This window comes from Sceloporus occidentalis, unplaced genomic scaffold, assembly GCF_023333645.1.
Source record: "Sceloporus occidentalis isolate IW3139 unplaced genomic scaffold, rSceOcc1.0.p SCAF_33, whole genome shotgun sequence".
NCBI classification, from domain to species: domain Eukaryota; kingdom Metazoa; phylum Chordata; class Lepidosauria; order Squamata; family Phrynosomatidae; genus Sceloporus; species Sceloporus occidentalis.
In genome coordinates this window covers 4,846,856-4,860,000 of record NW_028317013.1, presented here as the reverse complement: position 1 = coordinate 4,860,000, position 13,145 = coordinate 4,846,856, and the positions used below count along the sequence as shown (strand labels likewise).

General features: G+C 38.6%; 1 protein-coding gene across 1 annotated transcript; it reads right to left on the bottom strand.

Moving 5' to 3' along the window:
- Positions 1-3,435: 3,435 nt before the first annotated feature.
- LOC149298366 (interferon regulatory factor 6-like) lies at positions 3,436-10,921 on the bottom strand. Its single transcript, XM_089487542.1, has 7 exons — positions 10,748-10,921; positions 9,612-9,816; positions 8,463-8,573; positions 7,425-7,571; positions 6,827-7,219; positions 3,962-4,080; positions 3,436-3,666 (listed from the first exon to the last, which is right to left on the bottom strand). The coding sequence occupies exons 1-7, from the start codon at positions 10,919-10,921 to the stop codon at positions 3,436-3,438; spliced, it is 1,380 nt and encodes a 459-aa protein (XP_089343668.1).
- Between the last annotated feature and the right edge of the window lie 2,224 nt (positions 10,922-13,145).

Sequence of the window (13,145 nt, the reverse complement as noted above, 5' to 3'; positions counted from 1 at the left end):
GGGGAATCCGCAATTTAAGGAGAGAAACTTGGAATACTGGATGTACCCCACCTGGAGTCAGGCAACTGAAGGCCAACGGCTTCTGGATTAATGATAGCAGTGATGGTGAATGTATCCAAATATATAGGACCCAATTGCTTCAAAGGACAAGCCAATTTTCGATGGGTGGGGAAAAAAACATACTTTTTCCCCAGCCTAGTACTGAGAGGTAGGCATAATAGATGTTCATATATATTAATGTAATTGGTTGTTGTATGTGAATTCAGCTAATGGGAGTAGTTGGTACCAGTCATCTTGTATGTGAGTGATGTAGCAACAAATATATTGTTCTAGGGTATTGTGACAGCACTGGGGACACTGGAGAGGCCTGACTGCCAGCCTCCTCCCTATTGACTATGGGCCCTGGCTTTGTAAAGACTTCTGTGGCTACCCCCAGCAGTATATCATCCCATCACTTGCTGAGGGGATTATCTCCGGCAGACAGCCAGGATCTGCAACCAGGGAGTCACCGCCATTGTTTTACTTTAATATCAGACCCCGCCACCCCATGGTACACTACTATGTTGTCCCCCCCCCCTCCGCCCAGTTCCACCACTACAGACATTTACCCCGGCCAGTCCCTGGAACTGATTTCGCCGGTGATAGATAGTAGAGGTTGGGACCCCATTGTATTGTTAATCTCTTTACTGCCCCTGTTGTCTCTGGGAGGCAGATTAAGGGGCGGTTTGTATCCCAATATCTTGTTTTATGTTAATGTGTGTTTTGCTGGCTATATCCAGCCCTGCGTGTGAGAAATAAATCAATCTTCATTTTGGTTATACCCTACACGGAGTCTCGGCTAGTGACTGGGAAACCGGACAGATGTCTTTCAATTTGTAGCCACTGACAAAACGCTGCCCAGAATTTGGAGGTAAATTGTACCTGTCAGAGAGGATTGAACAGGGCAAACCGTGCAAAAGGAAGATTACTTTGAGGAACAGCTTGGCAGCAGTAGGTAGGCCAATAGTAGGGATAAAGTGAGCCATCTTGGTAAGTGTCAACCACAACCATAATGGTGTTATGGTTGGAAACAAAGTGAAATTTTAATTTTTACAGTTTGGTGTACAAATTGTGTTTCTTCAAACATGTCAAAAACTGAAGCATACCTTCCCGATGTGGCTTCAAGATGATTAGAGCTTGACTTATTTGATCCATAAGCTCAGGAACGAGTAGCAAGAGATAAGTTTTTAATAGTGATGTTGTTGGGTTCTTAGGTAGTCTACATATGAGTGTAGGACTCATCTTTTTTCTCAACATAGAAGATACCAGCTCCTGCAGGGAGTTAATTGTCTGATGAATTGTAACTTGGCATCTATACATTCTTTAAGAACTTTCAATTCAGGTTCTCAGATAACATAAATACAATTAAAAGGAACAGTGGCCCCAGGTAGAAGATAGATAGCACGATCATATGGTCTATGGGGAGGTAATGATTCTGCCTTTTCTGTTTAACAAACACAACTTTAAAACAAAGATAAGGTTGGGGTAAGACCTCAGAGGGAGAAGGTCCTGGTGAAACATTTTAGCTAGACAACACGATGATGTGGGATATGCATAGCTGCTGGCATAATGAAGACACAAACTTATATTATTATTTTTTATAATTACGATATATATTTTAAGGATACAAAAATCAAAATAGGAAACAATGCAAATAGGGATATGGTATTTAATCAATACAAGAGTTAAGATGAAGTATGCTTCACCATAACATCCATCTCTTCAATTTAAACGTGGCATGGTTGTTGGTGACAGACGGGCTGGTCTGAGTATTTCAGAAACTGCTGCTGGTCAGAAAAAGAGAAAATATCCAGTGAGCGGCAGTTGTGTGGATGAAAATGCCTTGTTGATGTCAGAGGAGAATAGGCAGACTGGCTCGAGATAACAGAAAGGCAACAGTAACTCACATAACCACTCCTTACAACCAAGGTATGCAGAATAAAATGTGAAGATGCACAGGGTCCCGGATAGACTTGTGCATTCGTCTTCGGGCTAACACGAAAACGAACACAAAGAGTGCGTTTTCGCGTGCGTTCTGAAGACATGAAGAAGAGAAGATAGCAGCGGTAAAACGTAGACGAAGACACAACATGAAGAATCTTCATGATCGTCTTCGTCTACTAATCTCCCTGGTCCCTTCCCCATCTAGCCTACCTTATCTTCGTTGATGGAAGCAGAAATCCGTGCAAAAGGAAGATTTCTTGTTTTGCTTGATCTAATTGGGAACAACGTCATGAGACTTTACACTACCAGAGATAAACCCTTCTATATGTGGATAAAGCTGGTTGCATTGGGTCTAAAGATGAGGGAGAGGCTTTTTCTTTGTCCTAAATTGTACCTCATGGTGAAGAACCTAATGTCAAATAATTAAGACACGTGTCTTAAATATACTATCGTGTGCAGTAGTATAGTTTAGCATTGAAGAAAACGTTTTGTTAAAATAAATGTATCCTTTATCCGATACAATGCTCACAGCTGGCACTTTTTCACAACTTCTCCACCCCCACTAAGTTTTACAAGAATAAATAAAAAAAAAGCAAAAGGTTATGTTCAGGTAATAACTCAAGTATTATTTACCAAATGTGCTGAATTGTCAGAGGAGGGGTATGCTGTCTGTTTTTTACGGCACAAAAGTCTGGCCTTTTTAATTTTTTTAGCAAGTACAACTTTAAAGAATTCTGATTAAAAAGCAACAATCTATTGTGACAAATAAGAATGGAAACAGTGTTAACATTTATAAATTTTACTGTGGATAAATTTTTTAATTTTTTTTTACAAAAAAATGAAAATTTCTGATAAAAATATTAAAATGTAAGTCATTTAGTAAATATACTGGAGTGAAAAAGGCTCATTACATAGAAGCATGTTGAAATGAGAGCTCATGCCAACCACGATGAGCATGTTTAATTAAAAGGAATATTTTATTTGGGTTATTCTCAATTTCATTGAAAATGCCAATATAGTTTGTGCTGTATTAAAGAATATAATAAATATAAAGTATTTAGAGTGTGCTAAACATTTGGAGACACTTCAGTTATTGCTGCATATGCTACAGAAAAGCCAACATATTCTAACATATTCCAGGCACCAACCTGGAAATTGCAAAAGCCCATTTAAAAAAGTGTTAAAAATGGAGAAGCACAATGGGTTGGGGCTGTGTGATTTACAATTTTGAATACATTCAAATTTTAACTACTCATAAAAGTAGCACTTATACACAGGTCACAAGCAATTCCTAATTCTAGTATCAAGAAAAAAAAAAAAAAGGCCTTTTCATTTGGTAACAAAAAAAAAAAAAAAAAAAATGCTAAAAAGGTTACACAGTCTTTGAAGACTATAGCATTATTGAAATCGATGATGGTTATAAGGTAAAAGTTCAGAATGGCAGATCAGTGCTCATTGGGCTTGTAAGGCTGGAGCCATGTGCATGTTTTGTTGGTGAAGTAGAGGCCAGGCTTCAGGACCTTGGTGATTTTGTAGAAGGCGATAGAGCTGCTTTAGATGAGTGACAATGTTGTCTTTGATGTCAGGGACTGAAATTTGCAAGCGCACACTCCCACTGTCAAAGGAGCGTGTAACGTCTCCCGAAAACATCTCAAGGATCATACGTGCAACCACTGGAATTACCTGTGTGGGGGGAAAACAAATCAAAGTAACTAAAGGAGCCAAATCTTTATATACCTATGAAGATACAACTAACGCATGTACTGGTTTTCCGGATGGCTTATAATACGCTGCCGCTCTGGGTTGACTGTTGAATTTCTAATTTCAAAAGAAAGAAAAAAAAAAAAATAGAGCCTGCGGCTTAGGTGTCTTTTTTTTTTTTTTTAATTAGGGATGTCTGCTATCATACAAATCAAATAATCAATGTAATCTACAGTCCACAAACCAAAAAATCTGCTTAAAAAAAAAAAAAACACACCTGCACAATGATGAGCTTTCTCTCCTTGGGTTTGCCATCTGGCCACTCCTCACCAAAACACAAGTAGATTTCATAAAGGGGAGATTTGCTGGAACCCCCTTTTTGATGAGAAATAAGTTCTGAAAACAAAAAAAAAATCATATGAGTACAGCAGAAGAGAACAGTAAGACTATCAACCCTTTACTAATTATTACTAAAACTATAAAATAATAAACAGAAAAGCTACATTTTCAAAACTTCAAAGGGAGGAGATCAGTGGCGTCACTACAGGGGGGCAATTGCCCCCCTTAGGTTATTCCTTGCCCCCCCTGTTGCCCCCCCGCCGAATTTGTACCCACCCAGGAGAGTCTCGCAATGGGACTTTAACCCCTTGACTGCTAACGACGGCATGGTGCCGTCGCTAGCAGTCCCAGTCAGGTGCTAACGACGGCACCATGCCGTCACTAGCACTACCTTACCTTGATGGAGGTCTATGGACCTCCATCACCACCTACCCCAGCGATCTGCCCCTCACACTGAAGGGCATCACCGGGGCCACCCGATCTGCCCGGTGACGTCTCGCGCAATAACGCGATGACGTCACCGCGCAACTTTATTAACAACTGACAATTGTCAGTTAAAGAGGTATGGGGGCATGCTTCTTAGATGCCTGTATCTCAGGCATCTAAGCAGCTACATACCCCCAACATATACCGTTGGAAAGGTAATCACCTCACCTTTCCAACGGTATATGGATTGTAAAAAAATAACAAATATTTAGTTAAAAAAATAAAAATGTAAAAAAAAATGATTTGGGGGTCTCTAAAGGCAGAGACCCCCAAATTAAATGTAAACACTACTTTAAGTATTCTAGCTAAATGATCACTGTGGTAGCCAATGTTACCACAGCGATCATATAGCTATAAAAAGTCACATTCCCTTTTTAAAAATGGCCGATACTAATTTTTAATCCTATGATCCCTTTGATCATGGGGTTAAAATTTAGCCAACGGTAGAGGGAGGCAATTTTTGAAATCCTGATGAACTGCAAATATTATTAAAATCAGCCATTTCGCCTGTGCGGAACGTGAGTAACCATATCATCCCTGGAGCGCCTTGCATTTTTACTGCAAAACTTATTTTTGCAGTAAAAATTCTCACTTTACCATCATTTCTTTGGGATTGTAAGGGGAAAGAATGGTGTGCTTCTGTGAGTGAATGTATTTAAAGTATGGTGTGTGCTTCTGCGAGTGAATGGAGATATGAAAGGCGTGTGAATGGTCAGTAATTAGGGTTGAAGCCTTGACGTGGCATTACTGCTCACGTAGGAAGTTAAATTATGGCCCAAAAAGTACACATTTGCAAAAATGACATCCCTTGGTGCATCAAATGAGGGGCTGCATGTGTTTCTAGTACAAACCTGGAGTGAGCAAGACACAAATGAACATGTCGCTATGGTTAGAAAAAACATTTTCTAGCCAAAGCGACACATTCCATCATTATTTGTGCACTCAACTTTTGTCCTAGAAATACATTTAGCCCTCATTTGAAGCTCCAAGGGGTGTAGTTTCTTAAAATGGATGAATTGTCTGAATGAGGGAGAGCATGAGTTAATATGTGGCTAAATTGTCTGAATGAGGGAGAGCATGAGTTAATATGTGGATGAATTGTCTGAATGTGTCTCTTATGTGTGTTATCTGGGTGTACAACCTGTGATCTATCCCTGTAATTTAGGGGGTTTTAAATAAACCTTTAATGCCGTGTTTTTATGTGAATTCCAATTGATCTGTACCGGCAAAGCTTGGTTTGTGTGTTCTTCTGTAGATCCATATCTGCTATGCTATGTTTCCATACATTATTTATGTATACCTGCAAATACAGGGTTTATATGTCTTGTTCAGTTGATTAATACCTGCAATGCTGTTTCCATGTATTTATTTGATCTATACCTGCAATGCTACATTTCATATATTATTATTGTATACCTGCAAATACAGGATTTGTATGTCTGATTCTGTTTTTTTTATATATACCTTCAGTGCTGAGATCACAAGTGAATTTCAATTGATCCATACATGCAAAGCTGGGTTTGTGTGTTAATGTGTTGATCTATACCTGCTATCGGCAGCAGGGACTAATATTAATATATATATATATTGGCAACTGGGGCAGTTGCCACCAGGGGCTAATATATATATATATATATATATATATATATATATATATATATATATATATATATATATATATATATATATATATATATATATAATCAGCAGCAGGATCTAATATTAGGCCCTGAAATCATTTAGTGGAAAAGTTAAGGTATTGTGTTGTTTAAAGGATTTCAAGGATTAGTTTTACTAAATTGTGGCTTCAGGCTTCCCATGTTAAATGATCAAGTATTGTATTGTCCAATAACAAAAGTATCATTCCATAGCACATTACTTTTGGCAATATATATATATATATATATATATATATATATATATATATTATGTGTGTTTTTTCAGTGGTATGATTTAATGGTGGAAATTATTAATGCCCCCCAGTTTGACTGTGGTATCTTGTGTGCCCCCCCTATATATTGTTTCTAGCGTCGCCACTGGAGGAGATGCATACTTTTAGGAATTAAACATGCAATGAAGGAAATGGTGCAATGTATTATGTGAAACACATGGTTTAATAATGGAAGCATTAGGAAAGAATAGGCCAGAATTTCCTAAAAAGCAATGCAGGGTGAAATATTACAGGTTTTTTTGTTTGTATGTTTGTTTTTGTGAACATGTAAAAGATAGTTTTAGAAAAAAGTACTGATCTGTACATTTTGATATGAACATCCACCCCCCCTTGAAAAAAACCTACAGATGGTACAGAAGTACTCACCACTTAGGAAGGTCTCCAGACAAAACAGTTTAACCCTCTTCTGCCTCTCAATAAGATTTGGTGTGTTTGGAGATGGGGCACAGGGTCCATTCCAGTAGACTTTGCACTGACATAATCTAATGGCATAGATGGCATGTCCGCTAACCTCTAGAATAAGACCTCTATCCATAACATCCAGAAGGCGACTGGTGAACAGCTTCTGCTTCTCATTCACTATCTGCTCTGTACCAGGGAACCGAACTTGCTCAAGGCTTATGGGGCCAAACAGCTCTTCCTGGTTGGGCATTGGTCCTAAATCTCCATAGAACAGCCTACAGCCTTGAGGGTTACTAACAGTTGCAGTCTGACCAACTTCTTTCCCTCTATAGAGAAACTGGATTTCGAGATCAGTCACTGCAAACAAAACAAAGAAATCATTAACATCTGAAGCGACTCAAACACAACACGCATGAAACATATTGCATAATTGCAATAACTGTAACAGGAAGGACACAATGGCAAAATAGTGTAGGTAAATTGTTTTGAATAGTTATATGGTTTAACATGAAGAAAATATTTTATACGGAGCCTAAATTGTGGTTTAACCAGCACCACTCACTTGGAAGAGAGCTAATCCATAACTCAGGTGAGCTAAAGAGGTCAGCAGGGGCTGGTGTTGGGGGGACCTCCATGTCTTGAGGTTCCGATTTTGTCCAATTCTGCTCAGGAGTGCAGTTGCCCACACTGGCAGGACCCATTGGGGAATCTGCTGTAAACAGAAGGAACAGTTATATGCAAAGTATATTTGGAATAATATTCACTGGACTGTCCCATAGCCCAAATGGCAGTGACAGGAAATAAATCATTTGGGACCCATCGTACCGGATATTTGCTATAGCTTTCCTGAATATGTCCCAGAGAAAAAACGTGCAGCTAACAGAACTCATCATGAAGACATGTATCCAAATTCTTGAAAGCATACATACACAAGGCAACATATTTTTTATATTAAGAAACTGCATTCTTAAACCTTGGCAGACTGGCTCAACTACATTGTGACATCCTTGGAGGAATGCAGAAGTTTCTAAGCTCAGTCTATACAAAAAGGTACTATACAGCCTTCCCTGGTGTTATGCGAGGTTCAGGATATGTATACGGAGTTACCAGGGGATTTTCTGGGTCTCTACATGAAGAAGGTCCTCAAATACCAAATTCTTTGCAAACTGAGGAATTTATGTTTTTACAATGTCCTGTTTTTGCCAGTTGTATCTCTCACATTAATAAACCAAATCTGGCTAAAATTACTTGTTAAATGGATGAAAAGGCAGACCATGGGCAGTCAAATAGCCAATTAAATTATTTAAGAATTGTACATATCAAATAGTGGGGCTTCCTACTAAAAAGATTTCTAGATTTTGAAAAATATTTATTCTAGGTGTTCAGAGCAACATTTTATTGGATTGCCTAAATGTTCTGGGTATTCTTAACTCCCATGTAAAGGAGTAAAAAAAAAAAATGCTACATACAGCCGTGGGTAGCTGTCTTCTGCCAATCCTCTCTTTCTTCTTCTGTGCCCCTAGTATATACTTTATGAAATAATGGATACTGTAAACATGAAAGCCCAGCAGAACTAATTTGCCAAAACATAAATCCCTACCATTAATATTTAAACAGTTAAAAGGTTCCTGGATGGGTACATGATGTTGAGACTGGCTTATTTCTTCTTCTTCATACTCCTCATCCTCCCATGGAGATGATCCAGTAGAACCTAAACAGAATAAAAAAAAAAAACAGAACAGTGTTTATTGGCGATTCACTACTATTTTCAGTAAGCTGTAACTCAACGAAGAGGAAAAGTAACAAAAGGGGGAACTATAATCAAATATGAGAACAGGAAGTTAATGATGGTGGCCCTGACTTTTGTACCACACACATTTTAATCTATTAACCATATTTTATGAGATTATTGGACTGTAAAATGTAATTTTAGGTAACATTGATACACATCAGTTTTAAGAACTATCACTTGCAGTATGTGTGATTGATACAAAATGCTCTTTGATATAGAGTATAATTAAATTATTGAATTATGGGTACAGAGGGTAGTTGGAAGGCAATACGTACTGAGTCACTGGTGCAACAAGAGCCACTTAGAAGTAAATCAATTACTTCATAGCAGTATTACCTAGCATGACTCGGCTTGGAGGCATTAAACATCTGAAAGCTAATTTGCCTGTGTCCCTAGTCCTCTAAGGGGATTAAAACACAGACAGCCTTTACGGACACCTGCTCCTGCAATGTGAAGGAACAGCCAGGTGCCTCGTCATGTGTATAAAGAGCTGACACTCAGTAGCAAACCATATTTTTCTTTTATTTGTAAAGTGCCATTTCACAAAGATATTCCAAGACAGAATCCTAAAAGTAAAGCAATCACACACAAACAACCTACACTTATTAGGTATAGCAGAAGAGGTCGTTGTAGAATGGATAGCAAAAGAAAAAATAAATTGCCACTTGACTCACAGCCAGCAAAAGGGTGTGCTGCATGGCTATCTGACCCTAGTAGGCACAATGGGGGTGGTACTTATGTTTTAAAAGTAATTTTATTACCATAATAATTTGCATAATCCCTGCTAAATGATCTATTACCCTGGATGCTGTGGTAGGTAATAAGGCTACTTAAGAAGAATTGTTCTTCATGTGTAATCCCCATGAATTTGTAGGTGTTTTAATCTCAATTACCATCACTACCTGTTAATGTAGCTTTGTGGCAGCATATACTTTATAGGGTCTTTACCATGCTTACCTGGGTTGATAATGGAGCCCTGGGACTGAGGGATGTCGCACACCTCATACATTTTGACAGGATTCATTGGAACCTCTTTGGTACCATCATAGATAAGTTTAAACTCTCGACTCTTATTAAGTGCACAGCGCAGCTGGGCTTTCCACTTTGCTGGGTCAGGATCATCAGCGCCTTCTTGATATTTACCAGTCTCCACAGCCCAAGCCTGAATAAAAATATAGTCAGAGAATTGGTCAGTCTCTTAAATCAGTAAACATTTAATTGTTGGTGTAACACTGGGAGTGAAAAGATCTTATAAAACCTCGTTAGTCTATACCTGGACAACACCGCAATTATCAACTAGTTTTCTTTGGTGTCTAAACAACAATAAGCTATGCCTGGGTAAACACACAAAAACTCCATCATTTCAACTCATTGCTGTCTTCAAAAAAGTTGCAACGGCAAGCCTATTTTTAAGGAATCTAAGATGTTCTAAAACTAGCTTGTAGATCTGAAGCATACAAAAAATACTAGCAATAGATGTGTTCTAACTAGACTTGGGCGCCAGCCAACTCTTCACGTTAGTCTTAGTGGGGGGAAAAAAATCTCCGTACTCCACAAATATTCACCCGTTCCTGTGTTTGTTTGTTTTTAAAATTTTTTAGAAGGGGTTAACGCAGTACACAGCAGCTTTGGCGCCAGGATTTTAATAGTCTATACAAGCAACTCTATTGGTCCTGCTCTTCATTGGTTGATGTCAGACGAGCCCCCTGCTAGTGACCAATAGAGTTGCTTGCACAGACCTTTAACTCCTTGCGCGATCCTACGGATTCCCGCTCCCATTAACCCCTGAGATGCTGGGTAGACAAGAACGGGAAGCGACCAGGGAGATTAGTTAGGAGATACTAACAAAGACGAAAATCTTCGTGCGTCTTCGTGTATGTTTTGCCGCCACCATGTTCGTTTCTTCGGTATATTCTTCGGTATTTTGGTATTTAGGCTGTTTGCGTTTGAGAACACAGATTTTCTAATCTTACCAGTGGTGGTTTGCTAAATGTAAAATCCTAAATTGCGCTCTTGCCAGCAGCTGCTGACATGCAGAACTGCTTTTCTCCAAGATGATAGGCTGTGAAAAGGATATAAAATTGTATTCTCACCTTAAATATAGTATTTTCTTCTTCATGCTGGGGGCTATGTCGAGTGGCATGCTTCCAAGGGATCTGGAACCTTTTCACCTCTCTGTCCAGCCACACAAGTCCTGGATACATCCCACTGTCCACTTGGGCGACAAGCCATGGCTTTAACCGAACACGGCGGGGGTGAAGGGCCATGATCTGGAACAAACAAACAAGGAACAAACAATTGACTCAAATGATAAAAAAAGAAATCTTGAGCATCAAATACAACAAGGTATATATAGTAATCTACGCTAAGATTGACAATTACCTGGTTTTATTAACCTTGAGGTTGCCATTGTCAGATGTGATATTTTGGATGGATTTTCCTCCTCAAACACCACACTGAGCTGATTCTGGCAATGCTAATGAAGTCAGTTCCTCCTTATTTGTTAGTGAATGTGTCCAGTTTAGGTTTATGAGAGCTTACAATGTATTTAGGCATTAAACGAGGAAGGAGATATTACGTAATTGACTGCCTTAGCAAGGGTGATTTGATTGTAGCAAAGGCCATGTGGAAAAGTCTCAAAATTGAGACATATAGCAGGAGATAAATCCTTAAGACACAAGTGGGAAGAAGTGATAACAGTCGGAGTGATGAATTTGAGGGTAGGGATCTCCAATAATCCAGTTGGGGTATGAGAAGGGAATTGGTTTTATTTGAAACTCTGCCTCAGCCTCTCAGAACCAAATAATTTCATTGCGATGCAACATAAAATCAGGTTTCTGCAAATGTTTGTGTTTTTATGTAATTTGGGGCAAAGAATAAAATTACAGTTTTAAGGTTTATTTGCTTAACATACTAAAAAAATGCCAATTATTTATTGATATATATTATTATATTATAATAAGCCATCATATTGTGCAGTGCTGTACAATGGGTAAACATGCATACGTAGTGCCCAATGTATCAATTACAAATGTTTAGCTGCAATGGTCTAATAAGTGCCTTCAGATTATGATTTTGAAAAAATTAAGGTCAGTTAAAAATAGAATATTAGGTAATAAGTCTACCAGTTTATTGCTGAAACAAGGTGTGCCATATACTATATTGTTGTTATAGATTGCAGTTTTGTCATTGGACAAATATTTAGCTTAGTTATGCATAATAGTCATAAGAATCCTGTGATGTCAGCTAAACAACAGGTGGTTAATCGTAGCAGATTTTTTCCACTGGTGGGTAGAGTGGAAACCACGATGTCTTTATGCGTTTCAATGGAGCTACCACAGGAGGCTTTTCAGCAAAAGGGGTTCAGTTGGCGTGTAATGTATGATTTAATGCTACCTGGGGTTGGCCAGGGAATGCTTATCCTCTTTCCTTTGTTGAGCCTACTAAAACAAGGAAGCTTTAACATGTAAACTTCTTACACATGCATTAAAATAAAAATGTAGTCCTAGGCGCTTAAAGCCGGTAATGCCGATATTTTTTGCAGACATCAACAATGCAAACATTGTATACAAAGGCACAGCTCTTCCACTTCCAGCTAAACTCCTGAGGAGAACCTCTAGGTTGTTTCCTAATGTAAAAATTGTATTAACTACCATAAGTATTAATAAAGGCATCAGTTTAGCAACAGTTAACTTAATATAAGCAAAAAGTGAACAAGCGGTAATATTTGTAAGTACGAGGAGTTATCAGAGGAGTTATCACGTTCCATCCTAGGAAGTTTCATGTTTAGGTACAATAGTTGCAATATGGAAACCGACAAATGGTAATATCACCTCCTCCCATGCCCGCCTACAAGATTTCTGTCGCGCAGCACCAACCCTCTGGAACTCTCTTCCTGGGCTGTCCGACTCTCACCAACTCTGCCCTCCTTCAAACGCTCCCTAAAAAAACTTCTCTTCAGGGAAGCCTACCACTGACATAAAACATCAAAACTTCTCTCTCACTCACTTACAGCCCTTATCTCGCCCGACATCAACATCATTCACTACCACGCAGTCCTCACCTCCTGTTTCTCACCCCTTATCCACCCAGATTGTAAATTCCTGAGGGAACAGGGCCCTCCATTCCTCTTGTATCTGTATGTCAATTGCTGTATTGTACCTTTCGTTATCTGTAAAATTTTTCTTCTTGTACAGCACTGCATAATCTGTCGGCGCTTTATAGAGTATAATAATAATCTCTAAACGTGATTTTGAAGTCCTCTTCATTTTTCCTAACCTTTTCAGCATCTGCTTCCTAGTGTTCAGGCACTACATACAATCATTAGTTCAGAAGCCATTTTCAGAGAGATATATAGATATATATATATATATATATATAAAAAAACAAAACCAATAATATGCTATTGCACTCCAAACCAATTCTGTTGTAGCCTGGTGCTGGTAACTATCCATAGACTGTGTGTGTGTGTGTGTATATATATATATATAT

What these genes read in the sequence shown, in the direction of transcription:
- LOC149298366 (XM_089487542.1), bottom strand. Translation starts at nt 10,921, where the DNA reads ATGGCCCTTCACCCCCGCCGTGTTCGGTTAAAGCCATGGCTTGTCGCC. An exon ending in ATGGATTAGCTCTCTTCCAA is followed by an intron (nt 7,220 to 7,424) that starts GTGAGTGGTGCT and finishes TTTTGTTTGCAG; the next exon opens with TGACTGATCTCGAAATCCAG. An exon ending in GAAAGCTCATCATTGTGCAG is followed by an intron (nt 3,667 to 3,961) that starts GTGTGTTTTTTT and finishes CCCCCCACACAG; the next exon opens with GTAATTCCAGTGGTTGCACG.